This window comes from Diabrotica undecimpunctata, chromosome 1 (assembly GCF_040954645.1).
Source record: "Diabrotica undecimpunctata isolate CICGRU chromosome 1, icDiaUnde3, whole genome shotgun sequence".
Lineage (NCBI taxonomy): Eukaryota > Metazoa > Arthropoda > Insecta > Coleoptera > Chrysomelidae > Diabrotica > Diabrotica undecimpunctata.
In genome coordinates, this window is record NC_092803.1 from 159,283,924 (window position 1) to 159,304,923 (window position 21,000).

Here is a 21,000-nt window from a genome sequence, read left to right on the forward strand (position 1 = left end):
TAAATTCAACCTTTTGTCCAAAAAACGAAAATACATTTTGATGTGCAAAAAGTATCAACTACGTGCAGTATGAAAATCTAAACGTAGACAGTCACAACTTTAATAAACAGATATTTTGGAACAATCATGTTTAGTGTCACCGCGAAAATGTTTTCGATTCGTGAGTACCATGATATGTTGATTATTTATGGAGAAGAGCAGTGTAACAGTAATTTAGCTGACCAAATTTATGTCGGGAATTTATGTATATTGGAATGTCAAAAAATGTTAATACAACGTTTAGGGAACAACTTCTACATCCATACCACTATCAAATAGTACAAAATTTACAACAAGGTGATCTTCCTCTGAAATTAACATTTTGTAGGTGGCTTCAAGATACACTCGTCACAGAACCTGAATCCATCTAAAGTGTTATGTGCTGGTGAAGCATGTTTCACGAGAAACAGTGTGTATAATTTTCATAATTGCCACATATGGGTTGACGAGAACCATTATTTAATACCAATATTTCAAAGCATGTCAAAAAATTTATATTTTTCTTTACATCAACAACTTCCTTCGCCACATGAATATAGATTTAAATATAACCTGCCAAAGGTTTTCTACCGAATTTCTACTATTGCGAGATTAAAAACTCGACACGGAAAATATGAAATTATAGTCCAACAATTTTCAATTAAAGGTGACTAATCTACAAATTGAACTAAGAGCTAACGGCAACCATATGAAAACTCAGAAGTAAATTCTTACCGGGGTCATTTTTATTGTGTATGATTCGCCCATGTAAATAAGTGAAAAAGTAAGTTAGTCCTATAAAATTTGCCCCGTAACATTAGAAATTGGTGCGATTGGTGTGGTACAGCACACAGCAATTCTATAAAATAGAGAATAAAGTCTAATGACGAGATCGTATGTTAAAATTTCAGATTTAGTCTAATGAAAAACTAAGTATTTTGTAAAGGTTTCTGTTTTTTGAAGTACTGTATTAGGTACTTTATAATAATAAAATTTTACTTTATTTTGTTAAACAACTATAAGATACCTGTCAAAGTCTCTGTAAAATTGATAAGTGGAATATGATTTCGTTGCAAAGTTATTGTTAAGTGCGATGTTGCCAATTAATCGCCTTCAATTAAAAATTGTTTTAGTATAGGAATAAGAATTCACGACGTTGCTTTTGTGATAATGTTTCTAATAGAGAGTTAAATCATATTTTCCCGGAATACAAAATTAACGACATATATGTGTAGACCAATTATATAAAGTTGCTATCAACAAGTACTCGCAGACACTTCGTCTAAGGACTATCAACTTCAGTGGAGTCTTACGTTGCCATGTGATCAATTCCTTTTGTAAATTAAACGGTTGTTCCTTTTGGTATCTAAACATGCTTCGATATTATTTTACCACCAATTCTCCTCTTCTCAATATAAAAAGTTATCATTTTTACGACCACAACTGGTCATAAATGTTTTTTTTCTACGACCAACCGCTTCGCTAATTCGTTACAAAAGTTTTTTGGCTACTTAGAACTGGGTCAATAATCTTTATTTGTTCTCGGAACTCGCAAAAGGGTAATCAATCTTTTAGTTTTATTATTATGCAGTTTCTTCTTTAATGAATAATAAAATAGGCTTTTTAGAACGCACCGTTTGGGACGTTAAAATTCGTTAAAAAAAGGTTCAAACTGGCGGGTCCCTATTCCCTATAAAATGTTGAATCAAAGCGTCATTTAGAAAATTCGTTCTCGGCCCTCGTGCCAAACAGTAATTATATTCTAGACTTCTTTCTGTTTTCACGCTCACAGACTTCGGTCCCGGTGCCGGACAGTAGATACATACCACACTCCTCTCTCAGACTTCGTTCTCGGTCACCTACCTGGCAGTAGGTATATACTAGCCTTCACAGACTACGCTCTTTGTTCTCGTACCTGACAGTAGGTAGAACTCGACCTCAAGATGTGTGTAAAAATACACGCGCTCTACGTAAACTTTCGTTCACATAGCAGAAAAGTAAATAGCTTAGTTTTAGTTAAATACGTTTGTAAATAACTATCTTTTGTAACAGTGCAACGTAAAATAAAGTGGATTTAAATTCATCAAGCAGTATTATTACCATTTCAACTTCGAAAATTGTTTCGATGAAGGATTATTTTAATCCTAGTCTACATACTTAGCCAGTTCCAACGTCTGGCCCGTCACTTATGTTGTAGAAAGGAAACAATTCACAACAATACGTTTAAAGGGTTTTTACCCACATATTTAGTGGCTTCAAACATGTACATCCAGATAGCACTGATGGGAGAATAGTTATTCCGAAAACGTTCTGTGATGTAGCCCGATAGGGTTTTTATTATACGTTTTATAAAGGAATTTTTTTTTATTCGTTATTACTCTCGGGTTTTTGAGATTATTGTGTAATATTTATCGTTTTAACGTATTGGGTCTTCAATTTTTGAAACTTTCAAGAAATCATCAATATTCTTAGCTCATTATTTTTACATTTTAACAGGAGTTTCGTATTCAGCGACCTGAAAGATAAGGCATTTTCTTTTTGTGTTTACAGGCTTTTGACCACGTTGTATCGCGTTTCAACCAGTGTGTGTAGAAAACTTATGGGGTGAATTGACAGTTTAACATCGTCATCAACTGAAGACTGAATGAGGATGAGAAGATATGAGATTTAAAAAACACTACAATCTATATAAAAGTAGTTTTATTTCACTTAAAAACTAAAAAAGTATAAAAAAACCTAGCTACAATACTGTCAGTACCCCAGATAAAACCTTTAATATAAAATAAAAAATATTTATGTATCTTCTTTAACTTTTTTATCAAGCTGTAGGAGATTGCTGCCTCAATCGTTCCACGTCGTTAAAAATAACTTGTGCACCTCCTCCAGTTGTAGGCAAAATATCAGCTTTGTACAGTTTGGTTTCGACTTCACCGTCAGTATCTTGCTCCTGGGCTAATAAACAATATTTTGACTGTTTCGAGTTCAAAATATCCGAAGCTTTGGTGAGCTTGGATACAGACTTACGTTTCTTCATTGAAGGTTGTAATACTGTTCCTAGCGGTACCGGCTGAATGGAGTTATGTTCGAGCCAAAGCTAAAACAGAAAATATTTTAAGTAGTAATAAATAGAAAACGCTTATAATCTAAAAAAGAGTTATTTAATCTTGTTGCGACAACAGTAAAATAATTTACACACTAAGTATATTTCAATTTAGCAATTACACAAAATAGTGTGCTGCATTAAGGTACTATTAGCGTCTAGAATGTTAAAAAATGACACATTTGAACAATTTTTTTGTATGTTATCTATTATACATGACAATCAAACTTTTTTGTATTATACAACTTTCGAAGTTTACAAAAAATTTTGAAATACCTAATTGTTAAAAAATTTACCCTTTTTTCGATTTTTTTCAGTCACAAAAATCTGATTATTTTTTTTTGTCAATTTGTGGTAAACTATCGTAGAGAAAACCACAACAAACAAAATGCATCAAGATTTATTAAAACCGACCGACTAAATCTGGAGATTAACTGACCGCCACTTTTAAGTAGTTTTCTCAAAATCTTTAATCTGCGAATCAATCAGTCGGTCGATTTAAATAAACCTTGATGTATTTTGTTTGTTTTTGATTTTCTATATGACAGTTTACCTCAATTTGACAAAAAATAATAATAATACAATTTTTGTGACTGAAAAAAGTCGAAAAAAAGGTTAATTTTTTAAAATTTCCGCCATTTTGTATTTTTTTAAGAATTTACAATTTTTCTGGTAAATTATCACGTAAGGGCACTTTGTTTATGTTTCAGAGATTAACTGTCCGCCATGGAGCAAACGAAAAATTTTGGACAAAAAATTTTTGGTGTCATCTCTAAAATACACAAACAATGAAAAAAAAACAGAAAAATATTTTTTGTAATCTTCAAAAGTAGTATAATAATAATAAAAAAGAAATTTAATTGCCATATTATAATAAGGTATAAAAAAAATATTTAAAATATACCATTTTTTCGCATTCTAGACGGGAATAGTACCTTAAAGAAAAAAAAAACAATCTAAAACATTTAAAACTTCTTCTTTTCTATTACGCAACTACGTTTTTCTAAACTACACAACTTCAGCTACAAATTTCACGCAACATCGTCTTTGTAAAAGTATATTTCGTGATGTGCAATCGTTTCTAATGTACAAGTGTTAGTTCTGCGTTTTTTCAAATGCCTCACATTTGTTGCCAAAAATCAAAATGCCATAAATTTTGACTTTAGCAATAGAAATTTTATAATTACTGGTTAATGGAAGTGATAAATTTTAATGATCTCATGAGAACTCTGAATTTTTAATTCGTCCTTATCAGGATGTCCTGGTGCATTGACTAACAAGAGGAGGGCTTTTTCTTTTTTCTTAGCTCATCTTTAACTTGTGGGACAAAGCTGTTCTTGTACCAATCCAGAAAAACTTCTTTTGTCACCTAGGCATGGCTTTGCCACATGTACATAATTGGTAGCTTCTCAATTTTAACATTTTTGAAGGCACGAGGTTTTGTGGACTTACCCACGTTTAGCAATTTCAGTTTGTGGGATCCTGATGCATTCGCGCATATCATAAGAGTGAGACGTTCTTTCTCAAGTTTTCTACCAAAAACTTTTTTCATCTGAAGTGACAAATGTCTTTACTGGAAGTTGCCGCCAGTTTAGACTGGTTTCATCAGCGTTCTAAAGTTATTCAAGAATTACGTCTAATTCGGTGATCTTTTTGCTCAAATTCTGAATAAATTCAGATATCTCCGACTCATCTGCACTTAACTTCGCTCCACTCATCTGCAAAAATCGTATTCAGTACCATTTTTTGAAGTTTTCGAACCCATCTTGACTAGCAAGAAAATCAGTTTTCTTTGTTAATTCCTGATAAAAAGCTTTATTTTTTAAATGTCACCTGAAATAGGAGCTTGTCTGTTGTTGCTTAAACCAGATGTGCAGAGTTTTGTCAACATCAGGAAATTCACTAATTTTAAGGGTTTTTTCTGTCCTTAGAATCATTCTCTACAGATTTCATAAATTTTTCGATTTTGTTTTTGTTTTTCATAACCTCGTACACTATAGCTTGAATAGTATAGAATCTAGATATCTTAGTCGGAGTTTCACCCCACTCGCATCTCTTAATAATTTCCCATTTATCATTTAGAGTCAGCGTTTTGTGCTTTCGTTTTAAACTTGTGCTCGCCATTGAACTTAACTTTCTAAACGAATTAAATAAAAGTTTGGTACTATGTATTACTGTATCTAAAAACCTATCGAACCGAACTGCTCAAGAAAAACACACGAAATGAAGCATCCGGTAAGAATGAGGTTTCCGTACCAGCAGACACGGCGGCGACCTTGACGGGAGGTGCGTCGGGCTACCGAGCGTGCTGGATTGCAAAACGTCGGAGTATCAAGGCTGTACTGTATTTAGAACTTTACATTAAGGATAAATACGTATCTTTTTAAACGTTTTTGTGCTTGCGGCATAAAGTGCCGCCGCGTGATCACTCTTGTGGTTTTTAAAAGCGCGCCCACCCGAGGATTAAACAGTCACAAAGAAAAATATTAGAGGACATTGAAATGAAAACTTGGAGATAGGAGAAACTAATCAAGACCTAAAACAATTTGCCACAAAATTACCAGTAATTGGAATAAACATAAATGTAGAATATACACAGATCTTTCAGGTAGCAGTGTTGAAAGCTATATGAGATAAAATTACCTTTTCAAATCTACAAGTAGAGAGTCTGAGGGAGGCTTATGTCCAAGCCTGGATGCACAACAAGAAAGATATTGTTGTTAGCACACTTTAAAGTAAATGGAAAACAAGCTGAACATTCTGAAGGTAAATATGCTCAGCCATGTCTACCAGAATTCTTGAGTTATTTTCTTTCGAATTAAATGTTTGACAAAACTAAAAAGCAAGGAGTACAAGGAGTAAAACATCATTTAACTTACCTCTTCTCCAGCAGATTTCGATCTCCTCCTTGATTTTGGTGTATATGGTGTCATATTTCTGTGTGAATATTCAGAATTCGTTTTCGGAGTTAGTACAGAAGATGGTGGGATATTTTCGATCGCTACATCATTCATATTAACGATAACTTCAGTTTCTAAAGCTTCTCTGACCTTCTTCAGCTGAATTTCTTTAGCTAACATCGCCGCATTAAGATGTTCTCGTTGTTTCTTCAGCTTAGCGTCAAGTTCTTGGCTCATTTGTTCGCTAGCTAGTGCTATTTTTTGTTTAGTGCGTTCTCTTTCCAATATGTTTTGATTCAGTTTTAAATCCTAAAAACAGTAATATTATTTGTAACAATTACAGTAAAAAAAATTTAATAAAATACTTATTGCCACTTTTTGCAGCTTTTTTTTGGTAAATTCATATTATTTTAAAATTGTAATACATTATACAAAACACTCTGTAAACTTAAAAAATCATTAATTTGCAAATGTATTTATTTAGAATTTATTAGAAAAACATCTACGAATTTATTTGTAAATGTGAATTTACAAATAAAAAATAGAGATTTTCTAAAAATTGATATAAGACAAACAAAAACATTTTAAGAATGACATCGCTTCTAAAGAAATATTTTCAAATATATACATCAGTGGCGGCTGGCAGAAATGGTTATGACCCAGACTTATGCTTTGTCACTAAAAAATATCAATGATAGGCCACTAACAATTTCAAGAAGCGCTCCATCACACTATGCTTAAACATCGGTCGCCTATACCAACAATGAGGTCACAAAGTAATAAGTTCTGCAAAAGCAACTACACACTGAGAAATAGTTGACGAGTTTTTACACAACATCGATTGGCTGGACGTCAAAACTGGACAGACAGTATTGAAAACAATGTTTTCAATACTTTATTATGTTTAAATAATTTTATGCAAATAAAAATTTACTCTACTCAATGAATTAACAAAATCAGCCCGCCAGACATGGTGTCTTTTGTGAAAAGTCGGAGGAGCTAACTGACCGGAATCTCCAGAGGATAAAATCTGGTCTAGCAAGATTCCATCTCATATCGTATCAACATGAAGAGATCCAAAAGAAGCGAGTGCAATAGAATCTGAGTATTTAGCAAACATTCATATTGGTGAAATCCCAAATGTTTGGTGAGATTGTGATGTAAAATTAAGTTAAGTGGCTTTGAGTGACCTAAAATCAAGCACCTCGTTATAATGGCCTCTATTATTTAAAAAAATACACACTGCATATATAAAACAGTATTCTACTGAGACATCCTACACACCTACACTCAGATCATCAAGATCTATTGGTGAATTAAGCAGGCAAAAATTATTGCAATTCCAGCAACAGGCAAATCAAACTATAGATGAAAAAAGTACCATCCATAGAGTTGATCAGTATGGTATATAAACTGTTAGAAAAGCTTCTCCACAAAATCACAAAGGAATTAATTTATAAACTGATTCTACCTCATTGATAACCTGTTTTCTAGAGGAACAAGCAGATGAATATTATAATGGCATTCTAAAAAGGTATGTGTTCGCCTTTTTACTTGTCAGTCTCTACATTATCCATATGTCTCAGCAATGTGAATATGATATATGAAGAACATAAAATACCTACTTTCAATTTTAACAGAAGGCTAGCAAACAGAGAAATATTAGTATGTTTTGATAACACAATAGCTAGAAAAGCACAATACCACCCCTACAACACAAGTGCAGTACTAGACTAGGTGGCTTCCTCTGAAGTCTGCTCAAGCTCTCCATCAATCCAAAGTTGATATAGATGCCGAATGGAGGAACTAATTGAAAAGTAAAATACAGCCATACTACAATAGCTTACACCCCATCTCAGATAAACCAGATGGATTCAATTGCCTCTGCAATATTTGGTAACCTTAATTCTATCAGAACAAACTGCAAAAGATGCTCCACAGATTGGATAAACTTCCCTCTGATTCTTGATTGTAGCGCAGCTAGACAGAGATGGCCAAATGCATACTTCAGGACTGCCAACATGGGGCATTGTGGAAAATATGCTGTAAGTTATCTAATTATTGTAATACTATAATTACTATATACATTATTATAAATACTAACCTTTTCATTAACTTTGTTGTGCAAAGATTTGATAATATCCTGTAATTCTTTATTTCTAGTAACCAAAGTACAAACTTCAGTTTCCAGTCGAGTAACCTTCCCGTCTAGATTATTATTCTTTGTTTGTTGCCTCTGAAGCAGATTAGTCAAATTTCTAATCTCAACTTTATTGCCCATTTTTTTGGCATCGAAATCAACAAGTCGTTTTCGTAAGTCTTTATCAGTTTTCTTTATTTCTATATCGAGGTCCTTGTGTTTTGATTTGGAATGTTTTAGAACCATTAGTATGTTATCTATAATAGAGCCACATTCGTCAACTTCATTGAAATCAAATTTAAAAACGGGTATTTCTGGTACAACAGAGAATAGTCCACCTTTTTTAATCCTTGCTGGAGTTGCAACTCTCTTTGAAATGACCTACAAAATTTAACAATGAAATTTATAAACTGTTCTGCATGATCTTATAACTCATAATTTAGTACAAATCAGATTTTTATATAATTAACATTTAATTTTAATATAAAATCAAGCCGATTTTTTCAAATGTTACTATAACTTGATGTTTAATTAAAAATGGGAGCAATAGAATAGCACTATAAATCAACTGTCCAGACTCAGCTGAATGGCTGGTGAGTGACCCAGCAGAAGCCAACAAATGTGTTGATATTGTAATGCTTGTGGTTGCAAACAGATAGCTAAAAATATGCTACTACTACTATTTACTGAGTGATAAAAAGATCGAAGATGTTCTTTTAGATGGCAAAAATGACACTGTCTCACTTCTTATCAAAATACAAAAACATTGCCACCAGTATTTTCTGTAGATAGCAATTAAATGATGGAAAATGTTCCTTTAAATGGCAAAAGTTGCATTGAGTCTCAGTTCCTAACAGATAGCAAAAATGGCACTGCCAATAACTTCCCCACAGAGCATTAAAGGACGAAAGATGTTCTATCAAATCTAAAAGTGACACTGAGTTCTAAACCATTTGTTTTAAATAACTCAACAAAATGAAGTTAGGGGGTTAACTTATGTAGTTATTTGAGGTCAAAGAATTTTGTATATCGCTTTCTACCCTACATATATTGAGGGCAAAAAGTTTTAAATTTTATAATAGAAAACACCCTCAATTTGTTTATCTAACTTTAAAAAACGTTTAATTACGCAGCAGGGTTAAATTATTTCCTTATTTTCTATAAATAATGAACAATTGCTGACATGTCTGTGGAAATATTTGTTAATTTTCTATAGAAATAACAATTGTAATGAATACTTTGTTCTCTGTGTCAGTTTGGATATATTTTATTCAGTTCAAAATATATAGTCCCTTTTTTCTATATTCAAGCAATCATTTTAAATCTTTTATACATGTTTGTGACATATGATTGACATATATATTTAACATATACTACCTTTTTAGTTGAAATTGGAGTTGCCCTAGGCTCTGACTTAAGAATCTTAACATCCTGAGTCATTTCAGCAAACTTCATCACATGGATATTCTCCTCCATATCAGATATAGATGGATTTACACAGACTATCATTTGAACACTTCCATCTCCTTCAAAATAATTTTTAAAGAGATAAGTGAGTCTACTATCACGATAAGGTACTACCTTATTGCCCTTGAGACGCTGATTCTCTCTAAGGATCTCCAAACAGGTTCTTAGGTTCATTAGTGAATTGTTTATACAACTGGCTTCTTTTAACCTAAGGATAAAAAGTTAAAATAAATAAGAAATAAATGAATCACAAAGATCATAAATTTTGTTGACCATGATAGATAAGTTTGAATGAGTGTTACATCAAAACTAGAGAAAACATTTTCATTTTCAAATATTTAAAATAATTCACAAGAATACTGATTGAAATGTAATACAAATATTATCGAAAAATATGATTAAATATATACCTTGCCCCTGTATTGTGAGTCCTATTGCTCCTTTCAGAACCTGCTAAATCTACCAAACTTAACTGGGACACAGTAAGGAAGTTCCTTTCTGGTATAACAACTTTTCCTTGTTCATTTGTTGTTATTTTTTCCAACTGTGCAACTCTAATATTAAAAACAGAATGACTACGACTAGACTCTGCATTCAGATTGGTATAAGCCATCTTTTTACGTTTTTGACCTATAGCAAACAAATCAAAAGCTTCTTGGGCAGTTTTAACTTCTACCTCTACAACTCCATTTACATACATATTACGATTTTGGTCTTCCCTCAATATTTTGTTTTGTAAAGTTTTTCCACTGGTAGAATCATCCAGCAGATCACAAACATTGTTATTGTATATTTCTACATAAGAAATAAATACTGCATAGGCATTCATCTCATTTAAAACAGGGATTCTATTGCCATCATTGGTAAAGACTTTATCACTATTGACTTTCCTAGCACTTTTAGGAGTCTTAGATATAAATCGATTTTCTGATAATCTGTCTTGCATGGCATCATCTTCAGTTTGTATTTCAAAACCATTCATTCTGTCTGACTTTATAATATACTTTGGTGTTTGAAATTCACCAATGGAATTAAATATGGTGTTAATGCATCTGGGCATAATTCCGGGATTATTATGATCACCTAAAACCATAAATATATACATATACCTACTTTATTATTTTTACACACATTAATTTCAGAAAATAATCTATATGTAAATAGATCTGTTTGGAAATATTTAAATTATATGTCAGTAGAATTGTCTATATCGTCACCTCAAAGCAACAGTAGGATATGTAAAAAAAAATTTTTGTGATAAACTTTTGTGATATTCATGTCAAATGATTCGAAATAAACCCTTCTGTTGAGTGGAACACTAGGATAAATAAAAAGTGATATACTTTTTTCATAATATTACATATCCTTGTGTAGCTTAATTCCTTTTAGCTCAAATTTTATAATGCAACACTAAGACAACATACATATCATACCATTATATTTTGTCATCCACCCATTTTGGTTATCAATATTAATGCAACACGAAGTTATCTTACGCACATATCCTACTGTTGCCATGTATTTATTGCTGAGTTGCGATTACGTCTTTGTTTATACTATCCAGCTTGCAGTCACAATTTTATCTTTAGTAAGCGTAAACAATAGTTCTATTACATTGATGTTAAAAGGTGTATGTTAAAGAGTAAAAATGAATAATTCGCCCAATTTAAATCGTACAAATTATGGGTATCTAGAAGTCAGTATTTAGTGTATTTAACGAACAAAATAACACTGATTCTGAATTATTATCTGGAATTTATAAACACAGGAAAAAGGTAAGTTAAATTCATGATAAATTCCCCTTTAAAAATTTTGGGCTGATTTAATAAAATGCAATAAATTTGTAATTTTACAACTTTCAGATTTTGATGATTTTTTCATTTTATTTTGTTTATTATATTTTGGAAAATAAGTATGTTTATAAGTTTATAATATTTAAGTATATTATTTATGTAATAACATGTTTGAACAACAAAATAGTTTTGTTTTTTGTATTGAAAACTACATTTTTTGACATATCCTACTGTCTCTTTGAGGCGAGGATATACAGAAATATGAAACTGAAGATGCTGAAAAGAATAACAAATATAACAAGTAAGAAATAATATAGATAAAAGGAGGAAGATAGAATAAATGTACAAAAGTAATAATGTAATTTATGACTACCGGAATACAAATAATAAAGAACGCAAATGGAAGTGATTTGGTAAAAAGATAGGAGAGAAAAAAATCATATCCTAATCCTTACCTACATAGATAAGATATTCTTTAAACAATATTTACTAGTTACCTGTTAAAGTATACGTTTTTCCTGAGCCTGTCACACCGTAAGTAAACAATAACCCATTTTTGCCTTTTAAAAGGTCATCCAGTAAAGGATAAGCTACATGGTCAAAAACTTCTTTTTGTGAAGAATATGCAGTAAAAATATGTCTAAATTTGTAGGATATATCTCTTCTAACACCTTTAGATTCACTGGACACACAAATTTCTTGTGGAGACAACAGATTCATACAAGTATTTGTATCGGAGTCTCTTAGTGGGCGCAGTCTGCAATATACATGAACAGGATCTTTTTCTGCATCTGAGCTCGATGTAGAGACTGTAGTTTTTTCTCTTCTTAATTTTCTTGGTGTAGGTGTATATTTTGTAGCGGAAAACATTTTTATAAAATACTAAATGGCGGTTTAAAAGTAACCGTCATTCATATCTGGTAGATATTTTAAAATTATAAACAAACGGTTTTTATGTCAGTTGAGTCAAGAGCCTTGAATATATGTGTAAACAGTTACGTTCTATGTCGCTATCTACAAAGAAGAATTTTACAATAGAAAATGTAATTTAAACGCAAATTAACGAGTTTATTACATACATTACCCTCTGTTGTGTACACTTTGTAGTTTAGTAATTTATGATTTGATTTATCTTTTATTAGATTTTCTCTTGAACAGTAGACAACCAACATTACAATATATGAAAAATTATAGTGGGACTCTTACCGCCGCTCTTACTTGGAGCATTGTTTAAACAATGCTTGGAGTCTCACTCTTTCAATTATTATACATGTTTTTTACAATCATTGTGGTTTATTCTTAACAAAATATAAAATATAAAGTGTAGAACATGCCACAAGAAAGTTTTCATGAAAATTTCTAAATTTACCACCAAAATTTCTAGTTAAAATTGAAAGTTAATTGCTTGCTTCAATTAAAGAGACGTGTTCTATGCTTGAAATTAATTCCGAAAGTTTATAATAGTTTATAATAAGTTTATAATTTTGTCATTTTTGGAAATATTTCACCTATGAGCAACTACTGTATAATTGATTGCATACCCACATTAAATTTAAAATGAGTATGTTGTCAAGACTGTCAATAGTCATAAGATATTGTGACAATAACTGACAATAATCTGTAAAAGGTATTTATGTATAGCGTAACAAATTGTTCTAAAAAATAAAAGATTTTTAGCTCATTCTGTAGAAATTAATGCCAAACCAGTAAGAGACATTATTGTTTCTGTAAGTATTTGTTCTCTAAACAATATAAGTAACGGTAGATACAATTTTTGGTTTTTGCTAAATTTGCTGTAAGCATTAGCAGCAACAATTCCTTACCATACTGCCACTTTACTTTTTGCTGAATTTATCAACTTGTGGCTACAGGGGATCTACTAAAAATATATTCTTATTTCTTTGCTCTTTTTTTTTTCATGAAAATTTTATTTTTATTGATTCTTCTCTGTTTGTAAAAGTGCTTTCTATTTGTTTTGATAAAATTCTCGTTTTTTTATATTCTGATCTACTGATAAGAGTTACATATTCCTAGACTCTTAGAGTTTTCTATTATCAGTCTTTGATTGTGGAAACTTAGGTCACTTTAAATATAAATAATAAACAACAACCAGTCAACTTTAAATAATCAAAATACCTAAATTATTTAAATGTATATTTTGAATTTATAAATGTATATCTTAAAATCTTATATTCTGTCTGGTTTTAATCAAACAAAAATTCTGAATTTTAATGCCTTTTCAAAATATTCTGCCTGTAATATAGTAATTATAAAGAAACATAAAAGAAAGAAAAAAATGACTTGCTTTTTTTTCAGACATACTGATTTAATTTCTTGCCTTTGCTTTAGATCATAGATGTTTAAAGTATGGACAAAGAACCAGCATCAGCATGGGGTAAGTATTAGCAAGTATTAGTAACTTATTCCTGTACCACTGATGTGATATATTTTATTTGTAGACTTGGATCTTGGCATATTGATAAATATGGTTAAACAATTTCCATATCTCTACAATTCCCGTCATGAAAACTTTAAAAATACAGCTTTAAGAGAGAGAACATGGTGTAATATTGCAGAGAGACTTAAAGTTCCAGGTAAATAATTTAAATCTTTTTAGTAGTGTCAAAGAATATAGACGCATATGCCTCTATATTCTTTGGTAGTGTTTTTGTACTATAAATAGGTATAGAGTATAGGTAGTTATAGTATGGAGTATAGGTAATTTTTTTTCTTCATCTCTAGTTAAAGTGAATATTCATGTTTGAAATAGCTGCATTTTAAAAGCAGAAGTACTTAGTTTATGCGATTACACATATAGAAATAAGTGTAAAAATTAAAAATATTAATATTTAATAACTGTAAATACAAAATATGTAATAATTAATAATTTTCACAGATGAATACCAGGAAAAAACAACTAAAAATGCATAAAAAAATTGTAGAAAAGTAGAGGAGGACATGTGTCCTGAAATAGGTCCAATGTAACTCTTTGTATTTAAATTAGATTTATCTTTATTTATACTTTAAATTAGATCTTAAACATTAATGAGAAGAAAATGGATTGAGATGATTACACAGCAGATGGGGGTAAGAGGAAAGCTACTATAATGGATGAGTCAGAAGTTAATATATTTAAAAGATTAAAAACACACCAAGAACACCAAAAAAGAAAATCAAAGCCTATTACTAACGATGATGAAAATGATAAAACAGCTATATTATAACCAATGATAAGAAGGAAATATAGATACAAGTATATAAACAGGGCAAATACATAACAACTATAGACTAAAAGATGAAATTAAAGAAAATGAAAAAGATCTGAATGAATTTGATGAACTTTATACCTTATGAACGTAGGATCCTGTAGTGGGATCTTGTATTATTAGGTTTGTTATCATTAAGACAATTTCGTATTTCTGTCAGTCTTTCAGATAAAAATTTTGTATAATCTACAACTTTTTAACAATTTTATAAATTTTTTGAACTGTTTATACTTTTTCCAGAGTCAAACAAAATTTATCATTTTTAAAGTGTACCCTTGTTTATTATTACTGTATTTTTATGTGTCCTGTTCAAATCAAACAATATCTTGATCTTTATTGTCTTCTCTCATTTTTCTCGATGGACTATTTGGTACACTCTCAATTCATCATTTTAAAATTTATTTATACTCTCAGTTTTTTATAAGATTTACCAATGCTTTATAGCTGTGACAACATAGACTTGAATATCGGAAATCATAAAAAAATTTCTATTACAATTTTTTGTATCCTAATTATTTTGTGTAGAATTATCGATCTGACTATTTTTAGTTGGTGATTGTCAACGAATTTGGAAAAATTTACGGGACAAATGGAGTAAAGAAAAACGAATAACTATGCAGAATCCTGGGATTTCATCAGAGTGGGAGTTTTATGAAGTACTTAAGTTTTTGCAACCTTTCGTTCGAAGGCGGCGAAGGGCCAGATTGAAACCTAGCAGGTACCTAAATTTTATATTTTTTCTGTGCTAACAGTAATATATTTCAGTTAATCAGTCTTAATACTGTTGTGGAGATTCAGATCGGCAAATTTTTCACAGTTTTGTGTATTAGTATTAGTATGTATTTTCATTATATGTATATGAATGTTATTTTGATATGTCTATGATACAAATCAAAAGGACAAAAGACGCCAATTACACTGCTACGTGTTAAAACTTATAAATGAAACGTTTGAGTTGAGTATATAACTTTATTTGGTTCCAAAAGTGAATACAATTGACAGTTTACGTTGTACCAAACTTAACTTTCTATAAATGACATATGGCGCTAATATTTAAATTTTGTTTAGTTGATAACAATATTTTGATACCCCCAGTTATCGATAAAAAAATTTATAGGTTACCTACACCTAACAGTTTCAATAATCTGGCATAACATTAGTAGGCATTAATGATTGTGTCAGATGTTAGGTCTCTCAAAAATGATATCTTACATCAATATGCTTACTTCTTTTATAATAAATTGGATTTGCTGATAAGTTTAATGCACTTTAATTATCATTAAATAAATACTGTTTATTTAAAACGGTAAAATACATAAAATAATACATTAAGTTTTTTCAATTACATCATTTAGCAAACCCCTAAGAAAAACAACGGCTTTAGCAGCCTCTGACAAGACCGTATATTCTGCCTCGCAGCTAGATAAAGCTACAGTTTTTTGTTTTGCACTTTGCCAAGATATTGCAGAGCCACAAAGCTTAAATACATATCCAGTTAAGCATCTATGATCTAATGTATTGCTTACCCAATCAGCATTTACCCATCTACAAAACCTTGCAATTCTGAATCATCTTTTGAGTAAATCAGATAATATTTAATAGTGTCTTTTAAATACCTTAATACTATTTTTGCACATTTCCAATGATCTTTTAAATACCTCAATACTCTTTTTGTACATTTCCAATGAGACTTATTATATACATTGTTAAATTGGCTCAAGAAGCCGACTGTAAATGATATATCTGGTGTGGTTAAAATACATTAAACTACCAATTAGCCTCTAATACGGAAATTTATCTCTAATACAATTGTTACTATCATCAATTGTAAAGATAACTTTGGTTCAATTGAAGTTTTCACTGCTTGGCCATCACTTATGTTAAATCTCTTTACTTTCTCTCAACTTAATAATATAGTTTTTCTGATTCAAAGCAATATAAACTTTATTTGAATCAGTCTATTTGCATACCTAAACATTTCTTAATTCTACCCAAAATCATCTACATATTACTGCTATGACCGTAATTTTATTATTTTTTCTTTTTATATAGATACAACGTTCATGTTTTGATTTCTTATAATTAATATTTCCAAAACATTATTTACTTCATAATTCCAGGCCCTAGAAGACTGTTTAAGCCCATAAATAGCCTTATTTAATCTTAAACATGTGTTACCTGCTAAATCAAAACCCTCTGGTGATTGCATGTATATTTTCTCCATAGAGTAATATCCAAACCTGATTTTATAGAAAATAAAAAAAGCAACCTTAAAGACAAATGTCTTATTACTGGCGCAAAAGTTTCTGTATAGTCCATATATTCTCTTTATTTTTTATATATATTCTTCTATATTCTTCGGCAATAAAAATATTACCATTATCTTTAGTCTTAGTTTCAATATTATATTTGTTTTGTTCCCCCACTGAATCTAGAGTTTCTTTTTTGTGTCTTCCATAATTTGTACATCTCTGCTTACTATAATTTCTTTGGAGGTTAGATTATACACCCTGTAATCCTTTTGTATTTTCAGCATACCCTACTAAAATGTGCAAAATAGCCTTTTTTTCCACTTTGACCTTTTTTCTTTTGGAACCTGTACCATCACATTGCTGCCAAATATTCAAAGACCACTAACATCAGGTTTACTATCTGTCCACATTTCAAACGGTGTTTCATTCAGTCCATCTACTACTCCATCTTTTATTTTATTTAAATAAACAGTATTTTATATGGCCAAACCTTCCATGCCATGTTTTGCCATTGACAAATAAACAATTTTCAAAATCTTTATTAACCTTAACATACAATTTGTACACACCATTTATCAAATCAGCCTTTGCGATTAGTTCAGAATTTTTTTTAAATATCTTGCAACAATGACTTTCAAATTTAACTGAAGTCCTATTCTCTATTAGTTTGCTGACAGATAAAAGGTTAGTTGTAAATTCTGGAACACAAAGACCATTTTGAACTACAATATTAAACTGATTCCCACCAACAAAAGTTGTTAAATCCAAATCACCTGAACACTTTACTTTGGCTTTATTCTTGTTAGCAAATTATAATGTCACCTGTATCAATTACTCTTTTATTATTAATCCAGTTTTCATTTGGCGCTAAATGAACACCAGCTCCCGAGTTCACATAAGTACAAGATCCCACTGCAGGATCACTACGTTCATAACGTATTTCATCAAACTCTCATTTTTACATACATTTAAAATTTAGGAGAATACATTGATAATAGGTTGCCCGTCAAGTGGCCGCAAATATTTTTAATTAAATGGTAAAAAAATACCAGTCAACATAGGCAACATAGTCTCCAAAATTAATAGTAAGAAATTATATAGCGACTTTCTTGGTAGTCCTGAATAATTATTGTATTAAATTAGTGAATTTCGTAATAATTGCAGTGTATGAATAAACAATTTCCTATACCAACGCAAAGTTTTCCGAGAGCACGGATAATATGCGAGCATTTGGTCTTGATGGTCAATGCCGGACATATGTTTGTTATATTCATAAATGGCTGTAGGTTTCAACTTTGCTTGACCTCGTTTATTGATGGTTTCCGTCATTGTATTACCAAATTACGTAGTTAAGTATAATACCTCTCTTTTGTCCTTCCACTTGCCCACGTGAACTCCGTTGCGAAATACGGATTTATTCTCTCCTTTTTGTAATCTTTTTTGTACAACAGGCACTGGATTACTTTTTCTATTTGTGTGTAATGTTCCTGTACAATAGGTTCCTTTTGTAAGCAGTTTTCGCTTCAATTCATAGCTATTATAAAACCTGTCCATAAATACCGAATGTCCAAGATTGTATTTCTCCTCTAACAACTTCAATACCACTTTTTCTGTGTGACCAGTACCGCTGGTTTCATCCCCTGCTACACTGTAAACGATACAATTGCGAACCAATCCATCAGGTTCTGTCAACATGTACAGTTTAATACCATATTTATGACGTTTATTTTGTATATATTGCCGGAATATAAGTCTTTTTCTCCAAGACATCATGGATTCATCTAAAGAAAGGGATTTACCCGGAGTGTGAATTGTTTCATCTTGCTATTGAAATGATCCACTACAGGACGTATTTTGCGTAAACGATCTTGATTATTAATAGCATGTGGTGCAAAATGAAAGCATCGCATAATTATTAAAAATTTGTTTTTGGATATGTACTTCGAAACATTAGTTTTGAACAACCTGTGTGTGGACCAGTAGTCCGACAATCTTGGGAGCTGTATCATACCTAAAATAAATTGAAAAATTTGTATTGCATACCCATGCCATTTCAAAACTAAATGGTACCTGTTAACAATAATAATCCAATAAAAGTTTTTCATTTTTCTCACAGTCAGCTCCTTCCAGGAGATAATACGAGACTTCTGTTTTGTGTTTTCAGAGAGAAAGATGGTTACAGCATTTTCGTTAGTATTTGTAACAATCAGTTCCAGCAAATGTTCATCGAGTAGCAATGTAAAAAAATCAATTGGATTGTTACTATCGAGGTTTGCCAAGAATGATCGACGGCTTCGAAATTCAAGTTTTTGTAGTTCTTCTATATCTACTCACGTAAGAGAATTTCTACCAGAAGTAGTAGCACGGACATTTCAACTTGCGGAGTTGTTTGATTTGCTAATTCTTCTGTCAAATGTTCCAATTCATAATCGTCATCAGTACACCACTCATCACTGTTGTCTGAATATTCTTCACCGCTGGATCCTGCAGACATATATTCATCCTCCCCTTCAGAAAGTATCTTTCTGAAAGCCTCATTCTCTTTTTATTTACACCGGACGGTCCTGCTTCTTTACCACTAGAAGATCTCCCTGCACTACTCATTGTCTTTACGATTTTAAATAACAATAATATAACGAAAAATGTCAACAACAGCGTTGTTTAAAACAATAACACTACTTAAACATAAAAAACTGACATTTGGCTGTTTACATATGACTTAACACACACAAGTCCGGCAGCTAGGGTGCTAGAAGCCAACTGACAGGATATCGTTCTCTGAGCCTTTGCTGTCATCAACCAGCATTACAGATGTAATGCTGGTATATGGCTTGATAGTATAATGTTCATTTAACATGCCTACCAAATTTTATTCTATTCGGAATATTGCCGGCGTTCATTGATAGGATATGTTTACTATGACTGCGCTACACCCATGGGTGTATGTGGCAACTCTACAAAACCTTAAAATACACCCATGGGTGTAATTGGCAATGAACGAGTTACGAGTAATTTAATATAATTTTATTTTATTTTGTCAAAAAATAAAATAAAATAAATTCATGCAATAGAGGGTTAGCAAAATAGTTATTGAACAATCTTCATAACTTGTGGTCATTAATATGCGTTGTCACTATGTTTTAGAACTAATCTTCAGAATGCACCAATGAAAGGTGAAATAGAGGAAACTTTTGAAGAAAGTATTAATCCTGATGACATAGTTAAAAAAATGTGGAATAGAAACCTTGGAGTCCAAGTTTGTCCTGAAAATGTTACATTTTTAGAAAGTGAAATGGAAGAAGCTGGAGAATCAGAAGAAATAACTCTCGATTTTGTAGATGATCCCCCACCTAAAGAAGTAAATGATATTTATATTAGTGCAATATTTATATTCTCGTTAATTTTTTCTTCTTGTAGGAAACTGTTATCAGGTATCAAACTTCAGAAGAAGCTTTTGGAGCATATGTAGCATGTCGACTAATGGACTTCAGTGTAGAAGAAAGACAAACAAAACGAATAAAAATATTCAAAATTTTAGAAGATTTGGAATAGTATCTGTGATAAACAATCCTACTATAAATATGGTTGTGAAACTATGTACATATTATCTTGTCGCATGTCTTGCATTTGACTACTATATTTTTTCAGGGAATAAACCACGGTAATTGGAATATATATATATATATATATATATATATATATATATATATATATATATATATATATATATATATATATATATATATATTATATATATATATATATGTATACAACACTTACAAAACACTGCATGTCTAATACATATTTCACGTTCCAAAATCATTTCTATCGTCAAATCAAAGGTGCCCCAATGGGATCGCCCCTCTCTCCCGTATCAGCAGATATATACATGGAACATTTCGAAACAGTACCATTGTCCTCGTCAAATCTCAAACCCACCTGCTGGTTACGGTACGTTGATGACACCTTTGTCATTTGGCCCCATGGTAAAGACACATTAGATCTCTTCCTCTCCCACCTGAATGGAATACATCCCAGCATTCAATTCACGATGGAAGTTGAGT

At 31.2% G+C, this 21,000-nt stretch overlaps 2 protein-coding genes across 3 annotated transcripts; one reads left to right on the forward strand and one right to left on the reverse strand.

The window, feature by feature from the left end:
* Positions 1-2,701: 2,701 nt before the first annotated feature.
* pav (kinesin family member pavarotti) lies at positions 2,702-12,389 on the reverse strand. Its single transcript, XM_072520331.1, has 6 exons — positions 11,916-12,389; positions 10,036-10,708; positions 9,536-9,833; positions 8,123-8,539; positions 5,998-6,327; positions 2,702-3,112 (listed from the first exon to the last, which is right to left on the reverse strand). Exons 1-6 carry the CDS (start codon positions 12,286-12,288, stop codon positions 2,837-2,839), a joined length of 2,367 nt encoding a protein of 788 aa, XP_072376432.1. The 5' UTR covers positions 12,289-12,389; the 3' UTR covers positions 2,702-2,836.
* Positions 12,390-13,019: 630 nt separating this feature from the next.
* Positions 13,020-20,644, forward strand: LOC140432434 (uncharacterized). Of its 2 annotated transcripts, none has more exons than XM_072520332.1 (6): positions 13,020-13,145; positions 13,768-13,813; positions 13,878-14,012; positions 15,234-15,402; positions 20,081-20,294; positions 20,354-20,643. In XM_072520332.1, exons 2-6 carry the CDS (start codon positions 13,786-13,788, stop codon positions 20,486-20,488), a joined length of 681 nt encoding a protein of 226 aa, XP_072376433.1. In that variant the 5' UTR covers positions 13,020-13,145; positions 13,768-13,785; the 3' UTR covers positions 20,489-20,643. The 2 variants fall into 2 exon arrangements, with proteins under 2 accessions (XP_072376433.1, XP_072376434.1); XM_072520333.1 differs by having other exon boundaries at positions 13,032-13,145; positions 13,735-13,813; positions 20,354-20,644.
* The last annotated feature ends 356 nt before the right edge of the window (positions 20,645-21,000 follow it).

Excerpts from the sequence above, each read along its gene's own strand:
- pav (XM_072520331.1), bottom strand. The coding sequence starts at position 12,288 with ATGTTTTCCGCTACAAAATATACACCTACACCAAGAAAATTAAGAAGA. Across the intron at positions 10,709-11,915 it reads AAAAACGTATACTTTAACAG|GTGATCATAATAATCCCGGA; the intron begins GTAACTAGTAAA and ends TTATGGTTTTAG. Across the intron at positions 9,834-10,035 it reads ACTCACAATACAGGGGCAAG|GTTAAAAGAAGCCAGTTGTA; the intron begins GTATATATTTAA and ends TTTTATCCTTAG.
- LOC140432434 (XM_072520332.1), top strand. The coding sequence starts at position 13,786 with ATGGACAAAGAACCAGCATCAGCATGGG. Across the intron at positions 14,013-15,233 it reads AGAGAGACTTAAAGTTCCAG|TTGGTGATTGTCAACGAATT; the intron begins GTAAATAATTTA and ends GACTATTTTTAG. Across the intron at positions 15,403-20,080 it reads GCCAGATTGAAACCTAGCAG|AACTAATCTTCAGAATGCAC; the intron begins GTACCTAAATTT and ends ACTATGTTTTAG.